Genomic DNA, 19,245 nt, shown 5'->3' with positions numbered 1-19,245 from the left:
CAGTAGAGTCTTTATAATCTCGCAAGACGCCTACCTCCTCCCGTCTGCAGATTGTCCACAAATAACTCTACAAAGTGGGAAGCGCGTTGTTCACAGAGACTGCTTGTTCTCAGTTGATTGGGAAGACATGATAAAAGATGTCAATAATCTGAAAGCAGGCAACTGTAGTTCCGGGCCGGATCGAATCAGGGAGACAGAAGCCACCGGAAAGGGTTGCAACGCTAGCATGCCGCATATGAGCACTATTGATATTAATGACGTTGTTCGTCAAAGAAAGACAACTCTCTCGAAGACAACCAAACCAGGTCTTCGGAGCTTCTGGCTAGCTCGCTTTTGTTCCAAGACACTCACAGACAATTTAGAGAATTCGACATCCTTGCCGTCACAGCTAATACTGATCGAAGGCCCCCTCATGAACGCTGTTTGCCCTACAGCCTTACCGCCTCGACAGTCGGGATTTGGAATTTTTCGCAGCGATGCGCAACAGAAAGCATAGGAAGCTTTGCGAACGATAATTGATCTCAACTTGTGTCCCAACGTTCCAATGCGAACTGCAAGAATGTGGGCATTAGATCGGCATGAGCAGTACAGTCAGCACAAAAGTGTGTTCAGCTACCCCGCAAGGGAATTGGCTGAGGAATACTTTGACGAAATCGCCTGGTAAGTACATCGTGGTGGTGAAGGAAAAGTGCATATAATGATTCCTGGTATGATAGGCCGGCCTATAAGGCGTACCACGCTCACCATGAGTCTTGGAATGATGAATTGAGACACGCGACACACAAGGAGCTCTTGAGATGGGCTGTATCTCAAATTTTCAGGTTGAATGGAATTAGGAATCAATACCGAGGGAAACAAGGAGACCAGTGAAGCTGGTGACAAAAGCAACCAAAGGCGTTGCCCGAGGCAAGCAGGTTATTGCCGGGGCAGATTGACTAGGGGAGAGTGTGGAAGAAACAACTTCTCACTGAGGGGCTGGTTATGAGGTCACTTCACGTTGAGCCCTCGCAATCCTTCAGACCCCCTTCTTCTTGTAGGTGCCCTCTCTACTGGTCCTAGTACCCTGAGTATATGCCGATGGAATATACCGACGGAGACGAGGCTTCCAGAATGCATCTCAGACATTGTTAATCAAGGACTCCTCTTCTTTGCTGAAATCATTGCCAATTCTGTTCTCAAGATCGAACCTGGAAGTATATGGACTCAAATCTATCGAAATCGCACTCGAGTTTCTTTCGAAGATCGCTTCCATTGGATGCGCATATCAATCCTGGACTTACTTCTTCCTAACATCTCATACTGATTGTGGAGGATTCTGTTGACTGAAGAGCGTTTGATGCTCTTTCTTTCTGGGTTCAGTCTAGTGGCAATGCATCTGAGGTGGACGAAGATGCCATGCCCAGGCAGGATGAGGGTCATCACAGATAGGCATGTCGGGGGAGATCTCCGCCTAGAGAGAAGAAACCAGGAGGGGCACATGTACGAAAAGGATTGATCTCAAAACGACGCGATATGATCTTCCCCGTTAGCTACGATCGACACGAGAAATACTTTTTCCGCCCAAAAACATCGCCGGCAGTACAGTAAAACCATGGTTGCTTTAAAGCTTCTTTAATTGGCTAGATACTCCAAACTAAAAGAGGGATTCAGTTCCTATAAAGAACATGGATAAAAAGCCCTGCGTGTCTTCACTGGCAGCAAGGCAGTGTGGTATCACAGCATGGTCGGGTGTATACCCCCACGTCTCAATATGAATTCAACCGGTCGTCTAAAAAGAAGGGGGGGGGGGGACGGGCAGAAGAAGAACTATAAAACGATCTAGACTCACGTTCGAGGGAATAGAGAGATGGTCGACACAAGGCGACATCACATCCCTTGCAGAATCATGTCAACTCACCCCAACAAGAAATACTACACAGCCAAGATATCACGAACAATCGAACAAGATTTTCAAGGAAGCTTCTTCAATTAGCTAGCTACTCCCAATGAAGAGAGAGAGAGAGATCCAAGTGTCCCTTCCCCTCCTGGGAAACAGTGTCATGGTGTGGTATCGCAGCGTGGGCGTGTGCCTGCTCCACGTCTCTCTATGAGTTCGATCGTCGTTGGTAAAAGAGGGGGGGAAAAGAAGAAGAGAGAGAGAGAATCATACAGTCTAGACCTAATCTATTTTTTGTGTTCGTCCTTTTCGCCCAGCAGCAGTTTGGAATTCTACCAAATGCTCCATTAAAGTGATTCATTCCCCTTGACTGGTGACCGATTCCTTCGCTTCGTCTTGACTGCCAGCCATGGTATTCCCAATGGCCCCGAGGAAGAGAGAGAGAGGGTTTGTGGAATGGGCATCCCGTTTCTCCATGGCCATTATAAAGAACGGGTTTCTCGGAGTAATCGTTCCAGTTCGTCAGCAGCCTGCTGTAGCCAAATCTGTTGCCGAATGTCGTCGACCTCAAAATCATCCTCTACTACCAACACCCCGAGTCGTCTCTGCCACGCGGGTCCCCGTGGTGGAGATGGAGTCACCACCTCTATCGGTGACACTGAAGGTGAAGAATACCCAGGTCGGTCTGGAGGTACCAACGGGGGCGTCAGAGGGCGAGTGCGCGAGGGACAAAAGCATAAGCCACAGTCAGCGGCGTTGTTGCAGTATGGGAAGTGGTCCGTAATTTGGTTTTGAGGATCGCTGGCGTCATCGGCACGCCACGGGCAGTCGCAGTAGTCTTTCTCTAAACAGTTGGGGCACCCGGGTTCATGAACTTGGCGACGATTGAACTCGCGAATGCCAAGAGGCAACGGAGGCCCGAACATGGTCATATGCGGCGTTTGAGACGCAGCCAAAGACATGGTGAAAGCCGAAGCAGCCAACTGATCACCTTGAATAGATGATTTGGACTCCTAGTACCGGCTGCCTCGGTCGTCGGAACGGAAACGGCGGCCACCGTCGGGGCGAGAACCACCAAAGTTTCCACGGTCGCCCTGGCGGTAAGGGCCACTCTCATTGATTCCCGGCAGATACCTGTCGCTGACCATTCGGGGACCGCGACGGCCGTTGCCACTGCGCCTGCCGCCACCGCCGCGCGCTTGAGGAGGCGGTCCCCTCGGCGGCGGTCCTCCGCCACCCATCTGTCGACGCCGCTCAGCCTCTCTGTGCGGGGGCCGGATGCCGACAAAGTTCTCGTGACCGCGGTCAACAAACTTGTCGCCCTCTTCGAAGATGTAGCGGTTGATCTCAGTCTCCGGGCCCATATCTCGGTCGACATCTTTGGTGTAGTAAGAACGCATGTTTCGCAGTCGTCTGTTGACGAGGTCATCTGAGACGGCCTGGAAGGAAACAGGAGGATGAGCTCGCGTGGTTTGTACAGGGCCCCCGGGGAAGTTTTCAATCAGTCGTGGAGGTCTCGGACCAGGCCCACGCTGTGAGTCTCCTCTGGGGCCCAGGGGAGCGCCTTCGAATCCTCGGCCGCCACGAGGGCCGAGAGGAATGGCGTTGACATCCTTGACGGCAGGGCCTGCAGGTACACCCCTAGTGGGCTCAGCCGGTGGCAGGCCATTACCAGAGACCAGGCGGGCGGTGACGTATCCGTCATCCTCGATGTCGTAACGCACTGCAAATCGAGCGCTTCTGTTAGATTTTCCTTCAGCCTCCTCCTCGTGAATCCAATCCCTCACTTTCTCCGGTGGCACAAAGTCCACTGACAATGGCTTGCGGTTGCTTTCGTCTGGCCAGGTGACGTCATGCAAAGCGTTGCGGACACGCGAGGCCAGTGTCGTAGTTCTGAACACTGCAAATGCATGAGATTTGATGGAATCCAGGTATACGTCTTCGACATCATCCGGGTTGGGTTGTGCGCCAAGAGGAGTTGCTAGCTCAACGAGACGATCATGAACCGTTGACTCCTTAAGTGGTCTCATCAAGTTCTTGATGTAGAGGGCTCTGGTGGCAGGGTGGGTAGCTGGCTGCACCGTTCTTTCGTACTCCATGGCGTTATTGTCGTCCGCTGGCGCAGTTTCATGTCGCTCTTGATCGGTGACCGGACCGTCCGCGGGCTGCTCTTCACCGTGAAGTGAGGCCTGGTGATGGTCAGGACCGGTGGCAAAGACTGTGTCCACCTTTCCGTTGAGTTCACCTTGCATCTCCGTGTCTTCTTCGGCGTTTGCTTCTGTCGGCTGATCCTCTTCGATAGGGTGGCCCTCAGTGAGCTCTTCAACGTCTTTCGACGTGTCCTTTGCCTCCTTCGCAACATCTTCAAGAAGACCGCTACCTCCCTCCAGAGTTTCCTTCAAAGCGCCCTTCACACCCTCCTTGACTTGGTTTATGACACCAGCGACGCCGGTTGACTCTGAGCTCGGTGCCTCCTCGACATTGTCTGCCTCGATGCGGTCTTGGTCTGCCTTGATGCGCTTGCGAGTGATTGACTCTGACGATTCGGCAGGGCTCTGAGATCGGCGCTTTCGCTTCTGCGCATCTTGCGCTATCTCGGCAGGGGCAGGAGGCGTAGGGTTCGCGGCGGCGATTGATTCCGGAATGGTCGTCTTCGTATCTTGGGCAGTCGGCTCGGCTGCTGATTGCTCAGGGGTGGGTTCTGGGCTTGCTACCACTGCTTGCGCAGATGTGGTCTCGTTATCGGCAACATCTTCGGTGGTGGTGTCGATGAGGGCAGCTTCGGCTGGCGCTTCCGCAGACTCGGCGGGTTGTGGCTCAGGCTCTGGGGAAGCTTCTTCTTCTTCCTCCTGGGCCTCTTCCTGCGTCTCTTCCTCGGCGGCCTCGTCGCTGGTGGTCAGTCGCTCGACGAGCTCCTGTTTGAGGCCAGCGGTGGCGAGTCCTCGACGTTTCAACTCCGCCTTGAGTTGAACAACGGTTTGCTTGCTCCAATTCATGATGAATTAACTGCTGGCTCGGCGCAAAAGCTGGCGCATAGCTAGACTACTCGTAGAAATGTTTCTGTAGCAGGCGCGTGTATTGAAAGATGCGCTCGGCTTTGGTAAGATGATTCTCGTATGATGGAAAAAGCGATGTTGGCCTATTCGGGTTGTAGTTGCAGGACGTGAACGTGATGAGCCTAAGTGAAGGCGCTTGATTGCTCTGAGGCGCGTCGTCGCGACCTGAAAAATTGCCCCGTCATGCAAACCAGAGCCTCTCCACTGTAAACGGGCACGCTAATAAAGCAGGGAAGTCACTAGTGCAGGGGTTCCTTCCCACCTTTTAGTGATCGATCCCGTCTGGGAGAGATGTCATTTCTGCCAGCGGACCCATAATTCTTCGCTAGGCCGGTTATCTGCCGGGATATCAGTCACGTGGCCTGCAACCAAAAAATATTGGATGACGAAAGAGTAAAGAAGGAGCACGGGCCCTTACACTTACTTACACCTTGTCAGGCAAGTGCTGCCTTGCCTTGAGAGCGCCTGCAGCAAGCGCGGCTTTTGTCTCAATTGCTATTGTCTCACCGCGTCACTATCGACTTTAAACAGAGGACATCAACGGCTTTTTTGTTTGGTCGCCGCATCCGTCGCAGACAATACGATAGTGAGGACCTTGCTGCCGTCCTTGAAACTCAGGGTCAATGCGACGAGGAGCGGACATCTCCTTGCTTCCTGCGTATTCGCCAAGTCACTGCAAGTAGGTTGTCAAAATAGTAGTCTCCAGATGAAGAAACCAGGGAAATTGACTTGACAAAGAGATGCATATTCGCAGCTGCTATTCTCACACACCACCTTCGTGAGATGACAAAAACCGCGCAACTCCCGCAGCGCCATCAATTGTTGAACTTTATCCAGCTTTCAACTTCCGCCACGAAACTGGCATTTTGCCATTTGAATATCTCTTCTACACCGCGCAGTCAACGTCACCACAATTTCCTTTAACATGGACCGACAATCATCGGGATCCGTGGGGAGTGCCTCACCGGCGCGTACTCCGCAAATCAACAGACCACTCGGTCGCAGTCGTCTTAGCGCAACGCCGCTCACCGAAACTCCACCGACGAGCACGAGTGCTGGCAGAGACGGCACGCCGGCATCCGACAAAATCTTGACCGGACGTGTCAAGAAGACACCGCGCAAAGTTTCCAACAGAAAAGAAGATGTGTTGAGCGAAAAGGAGAAGGAAGAGGAGAGGCGGCAGCTGGACGAGATGGACGAGGAAAGGAAGCTATTCCCGGGCAGCGACGACTGGACAGACGAAGAGAACAGGCTCTTCCAGATTCTGTATATGAGGCAGTACAGTCCTCTACTCCCATCGCATTGGGACATGGACTTCCGAGGCATCCCCATCCCGGATGTTCTCTTTGCAAGCTCTGATGCGCACCCGCCCATCATCAACTCAAGAAGTGGAAACGACTTCAAGGGTGAGGTTCCGAAATCAAGACAATTTGGAGGAAAATGACGGCTAACAGTATGAAGCGACGAGAGCACTTGCTCGGCTCATTGAGCTGACGGCGCATGTGCGAGGCTTGTGCCAAACACGCCAAAGACACAGAGCACGCGCTCTTATTGAAAAGGAACTCCACGAATATGCGAAATGGGCCGAACAAGACGGTGGATACAACAGCCTCGAGTATTTGCCAAATCTCGTCATCGACATGGTGGACACCAAAACGTCGCCTCAAGCTATTGAAGAGCACATGCAGTTTCGCCTCAAGGCGGCTGCCGCTACGCATCGCGCTCACTGGAGGAACGATGCAGCGAATCCTGACTATGGAGAAGACGAGGATGAAGATGCCGACATCGAGGACAATAGAGTTGTCCTTGTGCCTGACACGTATCAGACACCGTCGCCAAAGAAACCGCGCACGTTGCGCCCTTCTACTCCTCCAAGCAACGGAGCCAAATACGACGATGGCCAGAAGCACGAAATACTGGGCTCGAAGCTCCTCAGTCCGGCGAGGCAGTCTTCGCCTTGGCAGGAAGAAGAGTACACCCGTCAGCCGCCCGTGATATACGGGCTTTTCATTGTCAACACATCTGTCATGGTTCTCACCATTGACTCTGCGAAAGAAGGGGATGAGGCCTACGTCAGTTATCAAGTTGAGGTTGGTCTCAGCAAAAACTACCAGGCAGTTTGGAATGCCATTACCATCGCTATAGTGGTTTGCCTCGCGAGAGACGCAATGATGGAAATGAAGGAGGACTTCAACACTTCAATCGTTAACGGGGACAGCGACCCTGACGCTTGATACGACGGAACGAAGGAATGAGGCTAGCACGCGGTCATCAGCAGGCCTCGGGCTCTTTTTTTATGACTCGTACGACGGGGACTTCTTTGAATGCGTATACCCCTTTCATGATTACGGGCGGACTAGATGCAGATACCCATTTAGTTGATAATGACACAAACTTTGCCAAGCTACCGCGCTACCTTAGTACTGAGCACGTTGTCGAAGGACAATAGGTCACCTGACGCGCGCTTTGCCATTGTTTCCATTCTAAGTAAAAGAGTCCGCTGGCTCAGTTAGGAAGGCGGCAGGCATGATATGATGAATGAAAGGCCCCAGATGACATTTTAGAATAAGGCGATTGGCCAATAATTGTCGGGAGATGGATGCGAGCCTCGGCATGCCCCTCAGCTTTTTTTTTCCCTGGGCACTGTGGGAACAAAAGTGCCCCAATCCACGAGATTTTCATCAAGCCTTTTTTTTTTTTTTTTTATCACCGAACAAGACCGCGTATCTTGGTTCGGATCCGGCATTTTGACTTCGTCATGGTTTATGATGCCCGCTTCGAATGTCTCACCAGTTACACGAAACCTCCGCAGATAGACAAATTGACAAACGACAAAAAAGACCGCAGCAAGCTCGGCGATGATTCCATCTCGGCGCCATGGGACGTTGAGGAGGTTCGGTCACCGAGGGCGGAGGGGGTCGTCGATTGGGAAACGCATCCATGGATCTCGGATCTTGGAAGGAGGTGGAAGCTCAAGCCACACACACATCAAATTACAACGCCGTTGCGGGTTGCATTGTTATCATTGATCTTCCGGTCTGATCAAATGTGGTGCTCCTATCACCGAGGGGAGGACCCTGCCAGACCTCGGGATTACCTATTTTCTCGCAGGAAGGAACAGAAGGAAAAAAAAAAGAACAAGGCGTTTTTGGGGGTGGAAATGGGGGAACTGGCATGACCCCCGATTGCCTCATTCGTCACCGCCTTTACTGCGGTAGAAGGACCCTGTCAGCTTATTCATGTCGATTGTCACTGGACGGGAAGGGAAGGCTCGCCAGTTACTCGGACCCGGACTCCGGTTCATGGTCCACCCGCTGCAGGTTTGATGGACCATGGTTCTTGCCTTCTGGGACTTCTGGCGTACTTTTTTGTCATCTTTTTCTTTCCGTTCTCTTCTTTCGGTACCGAGGCGCTAATGGAGAAAAAAGTCCTACAGCCTGCAATAGGAGGAACGGGCACGTGTATCATGCCGTGTGGTGGGATGATAGGTCAAGAGCCGAAGTTGAACGAAATCCTCGGGATCCTCGATTTGCCCTTTGTCATAATCGGGGAAAGTGAAATTTCGCATTCTCCTCTGTTCGGTCTCTTCAACTTTGCCTGCGCTAGCGGTGGCGGAAGGGTGTAAGTCGCATCCCCGGGAGAGACCTTGCTTCGACAATACTTGCCTTGCTTACAGCATCTCACCTGTACCTATTCGTACGTCCGCTCAGTGTCGGAGAGCCGACCTTCGTCGGGTGTGTTGCATTGCATCTTTGGGGCGGCGGCTGGCTTACACTATTCGGACAGCCCTGTTTCGATTCCAGAGCACTGGGGGGGCAGACACACAATCGTGGACACAAGAACACATGGGCGAGTTGTCCTCTGGAAACTGGAACCGGAGACCGAGCTGGCGGGCAGGAGATGGCCCCTGGGCTCCTGGGGTCGTCGTCTTGGGTTAAGTTGCCCACCCCCATTCGAGGTGCTGCATCTCGCTTCGGCCGGCGGAAGAGTGCCGGTGATGTGAGAGATGATGCAGCTGTACGATGCTGGGACCTGGGTTGGCGCACCCTCACGAGATCTCCTAGACACACCTATTCGTAGGCCGCACAATGGTGCCTTTTCAGCTGCCATACCGCCTATTCATACAGGAATAGGTAAGGTAGGATGATATCCTTTCTTCTTACACGAGCCGCGCTGACGCCTCATAGGGGATGTCAGCACACTGCAGTATCAGTCGGTGAAGCATGTCCTGAAATACGACAGGAATATGACTTGATGGGACTAACCTGACTGGTGCTACGTTCACAAACACGCGCGTGTCAGTCGAACCCAATGCTGCGCTAGGCAGGGCCGTCACACTCGGCTTTAAGGTTACCGCAACAAATTCTTCGTCAATTCCGTCCTTCGCGGGGTGGACAGCGAAGGACCCCCCCTCCAAGGGTTTGGCGCAGCATTGACATGGAGACGGCGTATGTTCGCCAGACGTGCCGATTGATCCATTCCAGAGTCAAGCAAATCAGAGGGGGGTGTCCACCGTCCGCTAGATGGAGTCGCAGCGAACCGGCGTCTTCCCCCCCCCCAGTACCCAGTCGCTAGCATCCAGCGGCCAGCACCAGCAGGGAAGTCTGGGCGACGCCAGCCCGGGAAAGGCTAATTACGCCGTATTGTTCGGGACTAGACCTGGATTCTGGGTACTTATCGTCTCATAGGGCCCCTGCCTATCGCTATCGTGGTCCAGATGTTTGGTGACTGGTCTGGAGGGATCTTGGTTGTGGTGTCTTGGTCACGATCTGCTTTCGTCAAAGGATTCCATTTGAGAGAGTGAGATATGGCCAGATATCGAGACAAGATTCACGGATGGAGAGGTACGTAGCCTTGTGGCAGCAGGCAAGATGACGAAACAGCCCGAGAGATAGTCTCCGGTCATACGCGGAAACCGTGACAAGTTGATACCTACTGTGTAGAAAGAAATGAGTCCCATCCATGTAGAAATGGAGGAAGAGAAAAAAAAAGTCTCTTGGACCCAAGTGCCATCAATGCCGCGATGTTGGACGCATCAAGGTGGACTCTTGGACCAGCGGGTGGATTCAAAAGTATCGAAGCCCCCCCCTGTCACCCTTGTCGTTGTGCCTTAGCGACATTCCCCCTTACGGCCAATCAGCGACAACCTGTTGTAATCCGTGACCTCTCAGCCCAGATCACCCTCGGTGACCTAGCACCTGGGCTCCGATTTTCCCCCATTTGTCGTCCGTCACTCGTCATTGGGAAGCGAGAGAGAGCCCAGACGCGGACGCAGCAGTTTAGTCGCAGGCAGGAGCCGTAGCGTGGGCTGTCCAGTCTGTTCTCGTGATTTTCTGCCACCACCTCACGCACTTCCAGCGCCGCGGTTCCTCCTCGTCCCTCACATCATCGCCGCCCTACGCAGTATCCGTACACACTCAAGTCTAGACTAGACCAACACCCGCCCCTGTCCAAGATCAACACAGGTTCACTACGCTTCCAGTCTGGCTTCCACTGTTCCAGAATTCTGGCTTGCTTCTTGACATCAAGCAACCTCCCACCCCCCCTTTCCCACCTACCTAGCTGTCCCCCAAGGCCTACCTACCAAACACCCGCCGATACCTCTCTCACCGCCCGGTGAACCCTCTAGAGGGAACTCGCTGCCCTTCCCATCGACGAGGGGCTCTTACATGTCTGTCAACGCCAGCAACGCCCGTTGTTTTCTCCCCAGCATGCACTCGAAATCACCATTATTACCTTCCTAGGCTGTCGTACACGCTCTCTCTCTCACCTCTTCTGCAACCCTCACACCCCGCTTCTTCTTGGTAGAGCAAGAGAAACCGAATCCGGGTCTGTAGCAGAAACCGACCCCTGGCGTACAGTAGGCCCTTCAGCCTCTCATACCACACTGTGTACCCCGTAAAGAGGCATCGACACCTAGAGGACCTCTGTTGCCCTGGATCAACGGTGGCGACCCTCTCTGGTGCTTGCTTCCTTCCCCCGGCCTCCGATTCCGCCTTCCTGCTCCGTCAGCCGGTCTTCCACAGCCACTTCTTGACGTTGTCGTTTACTCGAGGACGGTGCAGTTCCATTCCCTGACCCTCTCTTCCTCCGGACTGCCGACCGTCGAACCACCTTTGCACCGTGGTGGGGTTGTCTAAGTTTGACTCGGGCCCTACTTCTCTCCCTCCTCCTTTATACGCCATACTACGACCGTCTCGCCGCTAGTTATCTCCTTCCTCCTCAGAAGCCGTTTCCTTTCTCCGGGCCAAGCATTGTCTCTGCCTAACGAAGTCATCAAATCAACCTACTCGATACCTCCTTTTCCTACTCGTCAAGGTCCTTTAACACTTCGCCTCGACTAGTACACGTCTTCTGCTGCTTTCAACACCAAACTACGGCTAGTACATTCCACCTCGACCGAAACCTCGCTCTCCACGAATGGCTATGGCCGATGGCATGTCGTCGGCGGCACAGGGGACGGCGAAACAGCCCCTCTCGACCATCCGAACCGCTCTCCCATCCCGACGAATGTCCCCCAAGGCCCGTGAAGGAGGGCAGTACGCTGCCGTGGACCAGGCGAGAGGCCCTAGTCCAGTAGGCCTCGAGGGACCACCGACTCTGCGCCCAAACTCTCGACGTAGTCCGTCGAGCGACGCCTTGTCAAGGTCACAGGCCAGGAGTCCGGTCTCAGTATCCAGTGATGGATCCCCGAAGGACGTGAGATCAGAACCGAGACCCAGCCCGGCACCGTCAACTGCGACAACGTCTTCTTCAGGCCAGACGGGTCAAGTCTGCAGGTAAGAGAGTGATGGAGCTCCTTTCCAACCCGCCTTGGACAGGGATGCTGACCAGCCACAGTAATTGCGGCACAACACGAACACCTTTGTGGAGGAGATCTCCCCAGGGAACGACGATATGCAACGCCTGCGGCCTGTATCAGAAGGCGAGAAACGCTTCACGCCCAACTAACCTCAAGAAACCCCCACATCTGGTTGCTGCAGCACCGCGGACGGCTCCCCCAAAGATTGCGCCAGCGCCAGGCCCAGGTCCGAAATATCTCAGTGCTCCCGCTCCGACGTATGTTACCGAAGAACAGGCGCCGTCAGGCACCTGTCCAGGCGGTGGAAAGTGCAACGGTACCGGTGGTGCGGAAGGCTGCAGTGGATGTCCTGCGTACAACAATCGAGTATCGAAATCCGCCCATTTGAACGTTCAGGGGCAAGGTTGTGGTGGTGGCGGCGGCGGCGGCGGTTCGTCTAGTCAATCTCAAGGTGAACCGATGGTTGTGGACGATCCTGTTGCTCCTGTCGACATCGCCGCACTGCAAATTCAGCAAGCACAAAATCCGAATCACACGGTTGTGATCGCCTGCCAAAATTGCGGCACTACAATCACCCCGCTATGGAGACGAGACGAAAGTGGCCACACGATCTGCAATGCCTGCGGTACGTGCCGTCTTTTTTCTGGAGAAATTTTCAACATGCTGACATATACAGGTCTCTACTACAAACTTCACGGTGTTCACCGGCCTGTGACCATGAAGAAGTCGATTATCAAGAGAAGGAAACGAGTCATACCATCTTCGTTTGGTGGCGAATGGACAGAAGAGATGCTGGAGGGTTCGGAGACGCAGAGCGTAGCACCAGAAGGAAGTCCGGAAAGGGGCACGATGAACGAGGATGGGTCCATCAACTTGGGCTTTCGACGTCGGGAAGAGAATCCTGCCACCATGCTTCCAGATCCACTGATGCGTCCGAATCAACAGGGCTCGCCGCTGCCCTCGCATGACTTGGCCGCGTATCAGTCTTCGAGTTCCCGAACTACGAACCCCTATCCAGGATCGCTAAACGACGATAATCGCCTTGCTCCGATCACATCGCTCGCCGCTATGGGAGAACGCCAACCTTCTTTGTCACCCGGTTCTTTCTTGTCTCCGTCGAGGAAACGGTCACTTTCTGCGGAAGGAAACCCGTCTGGTGATGGTGGACCAGATACGTCGAAACGGTTGTCGTCCATCAAGTCAATCCTCAACCCTACAACGGCAGATGACAGCCCGGCCTACCATTCAGGCAGTGATGATGCCGCGGAACACTACGCCCGATCTGCCATGTCGCCGGCCGCCTCTGCACCGAGCCCAGGATCCTACTCGAATGCCCACATGACACCTCTTCCATCGCCTGGACCAAGCAGTCAGACGAGCAACCCAGGATTCAGGCCAGAAAACGAAAGAGTCAAGGCAGAGAAGAGGGCAGCACTGATTCGGGAAGCTGAACGGATGAGGGAGATGTTGGCAGCGAAGGAGAAGGAACTAGCGGATATGGGAAACTAATGAAAGTTCCATCACGATACAAACGAACCACGGGATCATCGGACACTTGAGTTTATCGGGGACAGTATGGGCACACACACACACATCATGGCTTGGAGTTCCTTTTTATGCGAAGCGGTCGGCTGGGGCCGTCTCTCCATCACCAAAACAGGTTGAAGCTTTTTCTTCCATTTTCTGGCTTCACCTGGGGCGAAAGAGAAAAACAAAAACGGACAGGGTCTGGCCTTACACAAAATGGGAGAGGATGATTGTTTTTGGGAACGCATTCTGGCGCCCACTCCGAAAAAATGGCATCTTTCTTCTACCGTGGTTTTCTCCAGCTCAAGAAGAGGGCGTTTTCTTCCGTTTACAACAACCAAATGAATTACAAAATGGACGTTGAGTGCGGAACGGAGAAAGATGGGAGGTTTCAAAGCTAGGAGTTTTGTTGTTTAGGGCGGATGTGTATTTCAGTGGTGTTTTATTGAGAGATACCGAACCATTCGGAAAGTGGTTATTGGGAGAGGTGAGAAGCATTCGGGAAGACATAGATATTTTCGTGCTCCAAGGTATGAAGAGGGACAAAAAACTGGCATGGTAAAGGCGCGTCCTTGGATGCTGGGCGTAGTTGCCCCTTTTTCCATCAGAAGTCTGCGCGTCGAAATATCAAAAGCTGAAGCAATGTACTTTGCTCGCACGTTTAGTTGCTCACAATCTCAACCCAACAATGGGACGATCCCCCTTTTTTACGTGAAATACGGCTTTTATTTCCCGTGCGATCCTCCCTAGCGGACCATTTTCAATAAGTGAGAATCGTGGACATCACAATAGTATATGTATCACCGGCGATTACATCACAAACGTTAGGTAGTGTGTGTGGGCAAAGCTTCTGGAGGGCAAAAATCAGGTCTGTTACGACTAGCCATTGCGGATCCCAAACAATACCCTACTTTTCCCGGCCTCCCTTTCTCCTTTACACCATCTAAGAAAAAAGTCATACAAGGTGCCGTGCCACTAGGCCTGGCACAGTCTTCCGTCGTACAGTCGAAACGCAATGAAGCATATGCTCTTTCCCTACACAACACACACTCGCAACCTTCCTGCCTTACAGTGGTGAATACACACAATATACAGCCTGTCCGGTGGGGCCAAACATCATAAGGGAGCTTCTCGTCGAAATTTCCCACACTGTGGTTCCTATTTGGTCGCTTCTCTTCTCGCTCTTTCTCTTCCCCATTATGGATGAAGCTGAGGATTGATTGTCGTGATCGTGTTTGCGCGATGTCGAGTTCCCCGTCTCTTTTCAGTATCTTGAGTTTCGAAAGAAAAAAAGCCTCAGCAAATCCGGTTCATTGTCTTGTTTCGCGAATTGTAACACGGGGGAAAGAATCCGTGCCTTTCCCGCTCTTCCAACGGTTTAAATGTTGGGAGAGTGCAAAAGGCATCCGAGATGAAATTTGGTTTCTTTGTGTGGTTGAAAAGGGGCTGCTAGCTTACACCTGCTCTGCGCCCCAGCCGCCGTCGGCCTCGCGCATGTTGGCTGGCGGCTCGATCTGGGGAACAAACTCGAGGACGACGTAGGCGACGCCAATGAGGCCGACAATAGAGCCGGCAATGATCTTGAAGACGCCGTCGGAGAGAAGAATGGAACCGATGAAGATGTAGACTGGGAGAAGAAGGCTGCATTAGAACCAATGTGCATCGACTACGAGACGGGCGATAGGGCTTCTAGACTTACAGACACCACGGCCAACGAACGAGAAGAGGAATGAGGCGTAGCGGGAGACTTGGGGAGGGATTTGGAACTCTGGGATTTTGTTAGAGGAGCTTCGAAGGTGGAGGAATCGTTGTCAATTACCGAGCAGGGCGGTGCCTAGTCAAATCGCATTAGTCATGTCACGAACAAGAATGCATTCTACGCAAGCGTCAGGAGGGGGCGGGAGCTTACAGAGACCGAAGATGATCACGTAGGCGCCCACAATAATACCCTGGCTACGCGGACAGAGTTGTCAGTATAGAGTCTTTGGGTTGCCATTCCACCACATGTCTCCTCCGTCACGATGAAGGGGTTTAGCTGTCGCACGAAGAATCCGTGCGCGCGCGCAAATCGAGGTCGTAGACAGGGGAGGTCCGTCGGGGGAATCGGATACGACGTACAAGTTGAAGTTGAAGAATTGGGCAATGCCGCCCAGGACCATGATGGTCGCGGTGGCCAAGTTGACAATACGGCTGATGCGAGTGACGGCTGATTAGCTTTTTGCGCATGTGCAGGATAGCTTCGAGATAGCTACCGCATCCCGAAGACAAGGGACCACATACAAGGCGTCGGAGAGCTCCATTTTGGCGAGTTGTAGATTGCGGTACTGTCGGGATTGGACGTAGATTCGATGGTGGAGGATGAGCGAGGTGAATGAGAGAAGAAGGAGAGAAGCTGACGTGGATGAAGTGGCCAGGCAGCTGGATATCGCAGGTTTGGAGAAGGATGTGTTGTGATGTGGGTGTGGGTGTGAAGAAGAAGCAAGTTGGGTGCAAGGTGTGACGTCCGGACAAGAGGCTGACGAGTCAAGGTCCGTAACTCTTTGGCTCCTGAAGCTCCTGGCAGATAGAAGGAGTGTGCTGGTGGATACTTGATGGAGCAAGTATATCTACCCGGTACTTGTACACGTAGCAAGCGCACATCAGAGGTACCTTCAGGTTGCAGCAACTAGCACCAGCCACACACCCAGCCTCTTTTCTGAGGGAGGTCACTGACTTGACACTGACATCCGCTCTGGCAGGAACGAGCCAAAGCTCGGTTGACCGCCTTCCCAACGTGGAAGACATGGATGTATGAATAAATGCTGCGCGGATTGGTTGATTGCCGACTGATCAAAGTGAAAGTGCAGTCGATGAGAGAGCTCTCATGCCATCAGATCCTGAGCAGCTTCATCCATGATCTGATTTCACGACGTTTACGACGACTAATTGCTGTTCGCGCTTACCTCATTGCATTTTAAAATGTAATTGGAGTTCCTCAAAACCTTTCCCATTCATATTTTGTACTACCAAAACGCGCATTTTCATGATCTAGTCATGCTAGTCTTTCGAGCTTCAGTGCCCAGGCAAGGCCATGTCGGCCGGTTGCCAGGGCAGTCTTATTTCGCTGGGATCGTGAGCTTTCGAAGATCAATACACACACCTCCGGTGCAATCGAAACACCGGTCCCCTACCAAGGATATAAGAAACATCGGAATCATTGCCCATGTCGATGCTGTGCGTATTCAGTCGTTTTGGAGCTTGAGTGACCAGATGGCTGATTCAGTCTCAGGGCAAAACCACAACGACTGAGCGCATGCTGTATTATAGCGGCGTGACACGCCGTGTTGGAGGTACGTAGGATTCACTGCATCTTGCCTTTATCTTCATATAGACATTCGCTGTCGCGAGACTGGATGAGAACTGCAGCGGCGGCTGTGAATGTGCCAAGGCCCCCCCGGCTGACCGCAACACTATAGACGTCGATGCAGGAAATACAGTAACCGACTTCCTCGACCTGGAGCGGGAACGAGGTATCACAATTCAGTCAGCAGCCATCACTTTCAACTGGCCCCTTCGTGAGGAGTGCGCGCCAGGCATAACACCCAAAACGATCAATCTCATCGACACACCAGGCCATCAAGACTTCAGATTTGAGGTGGACAGGTGCCTCCCCGTTCTCGATGGGGCTGTGTGCATCATCGACTCAGTCAAGGGCGTAGAAGCTCACACGGAGAGAGTGTGGGCTTCAGCACACGACCATAAAATCCCTCGCATCGTCTTCGTCAACAAGCTCGACCGAGACGGCGCGTCATTTCGCAAATCCGTGTTGGAGATTGGGTCACGTCTGAATGGATGGCCACTTGTATGCCAAATCCCTTGGTGGGATGGCGAACAGTTTGTCGGTGTAATCGACGTCATTGACAGAGTTGGATATCGGTGGAAGGCAGAGAAACAGAAGACGAAGTACGAGTTCGCGGAACTTCAAGAGGTGCTCAAAGGCAACTATCTCCTTGATGAGATTGAGACAGCTCGAGAGCGGCTCATTGAAGGCCTCGCTGAGTGGGATGAGTCCATAATGGATCTGTTTGCAGACGATCCAAGCAAGATCACAGGGAAGATGTTGAAGGACAGCGTCCGAAGCGCCATCCGCAGTGGCGACGGAAATGTCATTCCTGTTCTAGCAGGTGCCAGCTTCCGGCACATCGGTGTCGAGCCCCTGATGGACGCCATCGTTGACTACCTTCCCAGTCCTGATGAACGACCTGACCTTGAGATTCGCGCGGGGTCGGCGAAGCACAATCTCGTTTCGCTACTCGATCAGAACTCGAACAAGAAGCCAGGCCAGCAGCGCGTGGCAGCAGTCGCCTCCGTCTTCAAGGTCTTTAATCACCCCAAGGAGGGTATTTTGAGCTTCGTGCGAGTCTACTTTGGCGAACTTCACAAGAACTCGTCCACCTGGAACACGCATAACCAGCTTTCAGAGCGTCCGTTCGGCTTGTTGCAGATATCCGCGGAAAAGACGGAAGATATACAGCACCTCGCCACGGGCCAGATCGGCGCTATCAAGGGTCTGAAGAAGGCTCGTACGGGCGACACGCTACTCGCGACCGTCGCTCAGAAACAGATTCCGGACGCCCTCAAGCATATCCAGATCAGGCCACCGGAAATTCCTCCGCCCGTGGCTTTCCTCGCGATTGATCCCCTCGGACCCACGGCTTCCAAGGAGCTAGAAATCGCGCTCGATAATGCGTCACGAGAAGATCCCAGCTTGAGATGGAGCCGCGATGAGAAGACGGAACAGTTCATACTGCAGGGTATGGGAAAACTGCATCTGGATATCGCCGTCTATAACCTCAAGCAGAACCCCAAGGTCCAAGCCGACTTCGGCCCGATCGAGGTCGACTACAAGGAGTGCCTCACATCTTCCATCGGACCGCATCACGTTACGTTCGACAGGGTTGTCGCAAGCAAGTCTGGCAAGGTATCATGTACCGCGACTCTGGAACCTCTGGAAGACCACCACCGCCAAGCCGCACTCGAACCAACTATCGAACGCGACGGGAACATGATTCACGTCATTATTGATCTCCCTGAAGAGGGCAACTTCGCATTCGACCCTGAAGAAGCTCGACAACAGCTCATCAACGGCGCCGTCGCAGCCGTGGCTCGCGGCCCGCGCCGCGGTTCCCCAGTCCAGGGCTGCCACATCACCATTACCGTCGACGCCGCAGCCGCCGAGAGCCCATCCGGCGGTCACTTCGCCGGCGCAGCATCTCGCGCCGTGCGCGAAGCACTCCGCGATGCGCACATCTCACGGAATGCCGTCGGCGTCCTCGAGCCCGTCATGCTTCTACACATCAGCTGTCCCGAGGCGGTCGCGGGCTTGGTGCAGCACGACATCAGCTCGGGAGCCGGTGGGCATGTGCTAGAGGTCAATGATAAGTCCGCCGAGTCGAGTTCGCGGATCGACGTGAGCAGCATCTACGCACCGCCTGACCCGTACGAGATTGTAGCTTCGCTGAGGGGCAAGAAGTCGTTGGCGAGGACGGTGGAGATCGTGGCCAAGGTGCCGTTCAAGGAGGTCTTAAACTTTGACGAGCAGCTGAGAGGCAAGACTGGTGGAAGACACTCGATGACGATGGCGTTTGACAGCTTTGACCGTGTTGTTGGCCAGCGAGAGAAGGCATTGTAAAGATAGAAAGTGTGCATGTACTACCTTATGTAAAGTAAAAGTCTTAGATTTTATATGAACTCGGATACCTTCTTCACCTTCCCGAACGTGTTGCGCAATTCGTCAAGCATTCACCTATACACTCATAGACCACTAGTTGGTGAGATGGCAAGTAGTCCGAATACACGGACGTGAGTCCGATGTCGCTGGACGAGTGAAATATCCTGACTAAGCAGCACTCAAGTGTTCAAAGATAGAGACCGCACCCCCCAACGGTGTGAATTGAGCCAAACCAAAAGAAATATGACAATCTAGTTGAAAAAGAACACATTGC

At 53.2% G+C, this 19,245-nt stretch overlaps 7 protein-coding genes across 7 annotated transcripts; 4 read left to right on the top strand and 3 right to left on the bottom strand.

Moving 5' to 3' along the window:
- Positions 1–1,958: 1,958 nt before the first annotated feature.
- Positions 1,959–3,081, bottom strand: BDP81DRAFT_417952 (uncharacterized protein). The gene has a single exon (XM_060589665.1). The coding sequence runs from the start codon at positions 2,836–2,838 to the stop codon at positions 2,359–2,361; it is 480 nt and encodes a 159-aa protein (XP_060449662.1). The 5' UTR covers positions 2,839–3,081; the 3' UTR covers positions 1,959–2,358.
- On the bottom strand, positions 2,890–4,872 carry BDP81DRAFT_310890 (uncharacterized protein; the record flags this gene model as incomplete). Its single annotated transcript, XM_060583677.1, has 1 exon — positions 2,890–4,872. The coding sequence occupies one exon, from the start codon at positions 4,870–4,872 to the stop codon at positions 2,890–2,892; it is 1,983 nt and encodes a 660-aa protein (XP_060449661.1).
- A 522-nt stretch (positions 4,873–5,394) lies between these two features.
- BDP81DRAFT_126640 (uncharacterized protein) lies at positions 5,395–7,185 on the top strand. Its single transcript, XM_060581679.1, has 3 exons — positions 5,395–5,611; positions 5,671–6,338; positions 6,394–7,185. Exons 2-3 carry the CDS (start codon positions 5,858–5,860, stop codon positions 7,164–7,166), a joined length of 1,254 nt encoding a protein of 417 aa, XP_060449660.1. The 5' UTR covers positions 5,395–5,611; positions 5,671–5,857; the 3' UTR covers positions 7,167–7,185.
- A 196-nt stretch (positions 7,186–7,381) lies between these two features.
- Positions 7,382–8,359, top strand: BDP81DRAFT_126637 (uncharacterized protein). The gene has a single exon (XM_060581678.1). It carries the CDS (start codon positions 7,532–7,534, stop codon positions 8,108–8,110), a length of 579 nt encoding a protein of 192 aa, XP_060449659.1. The 5' UTR covers positions 7,382–7,531; the 3' UTR covers positions 8,111–8,359.
- Positions 8,360–11,352: 2,993 nt separating this feature from the next.
- Positions 11,353–13,243, top strand: BDP81DRAFT_390361 (GATA zinc finger protein; the record flags this gene model as incomplete). Its single annotated transcript, XM_060587390.1, has 3 exons — positions 11,353–11,711; positions 11,773–12,359; positions 12,411–13,243. The coding sequence occupies 3 exons, from the start codon at positions 11,353–11,355 to the stop codon at positions 13,241–13,243; spliced, it is 1,779 nt and encodes a 592-aa protein (XP_060449658.1).
- A 1,472-nt stretch (positions 13,244–14,715) lies between these two features.
- On the bottom strand, positions 14,716–15,561 carry BDP81DRAFT_390360 (COPI associated protein; the record flags this gene model as incomplete). The annotated part of the gene is made up of 6 exons (XM_060587389.1): positions 14,716–14,888; positions 14,961–15,029; positions 15,081–15,095; positions 15,171–15,214; positions 15,380–15,451; positions 15,542–15,561. The coding sequence occupies 6 exons, from the start codon at positions 15,559–15,561 to the stop codon at positions 14,716–14,718; spliced, it is 393 nt and encodes a 130-aa protein (XP_060449657.1).
- A 733-nt stretch (positions 15,562–16,294) lies between these two features.
- On the top strand, positions 16,295–18,932 carry BDP81DRAFT_309634 (translation elongation factor G; the record flags this gene model as incomplete). Its single annotated transcript, XM_060583561.1, has 3 exons — positions 16,295–16,485; positions 16,511–16,590; positions 16,717–18,932. The coding sequence occupies 3 exons, from the start codon at positions 16,295–16,297 to the stop codon at positions 18,930–18,932; spliced, it is 2,487 nt and encodes an 828-aa protein (XP_060449656.1).
- Positions 18,933–19,245: the final 313 nt, after the last annotated feature.

Source organism: Colletotrichum phormii (assembly GCF_030913505.1).
Source record: "Colletotrichum phormii strain CBS 102054 chromosome Unknown BDP81scaffold_3, whole genome shotgun sequence".
Classification (NCBI taxonomy): Eukaryota; Fungi; Ascomycota; class Sordariomycetes; order Glomerellales; family Glomerellaceae; genus Colletotrichum; species Colletotrichum phormii.
Note: the sequence above shows the minus strand (reverse complement) of the source record. Positions and strands in the feature narration are given on the sequence as shown.

Coding starts and splice junctions, on each gene's coding strand:
- BDP81DRAFT_126640 (XM_060581679.1), top strand. CDS start 5,858: ATGGACCGACAATCATCGGGATCCGTGGGGAGTGCCTCACCGGCGCGT. Junction 6,339..6,393: donor AAGTGGAAACGACTTCAAGG/GTGAGGTTCCGA, acceptor AACAGTATGAAG/CGACGAGAGCACTTGCTCGG.
- BDP81DRAFT_417952 (XM_060589665.1), bottom strand. CDS start 2,838: ATGTCTTTGGCTGCGTCTCAAACGCCGCATATGACCATGTTCGGGCCT.
- BDP81DRAFT_126637 (XM_060581678.1), top strand. CDS start 7,532: ATGCGAGCCTCGGCATGCCCCTCAGCTTTTTTTTTCCCTGGGCACTGT.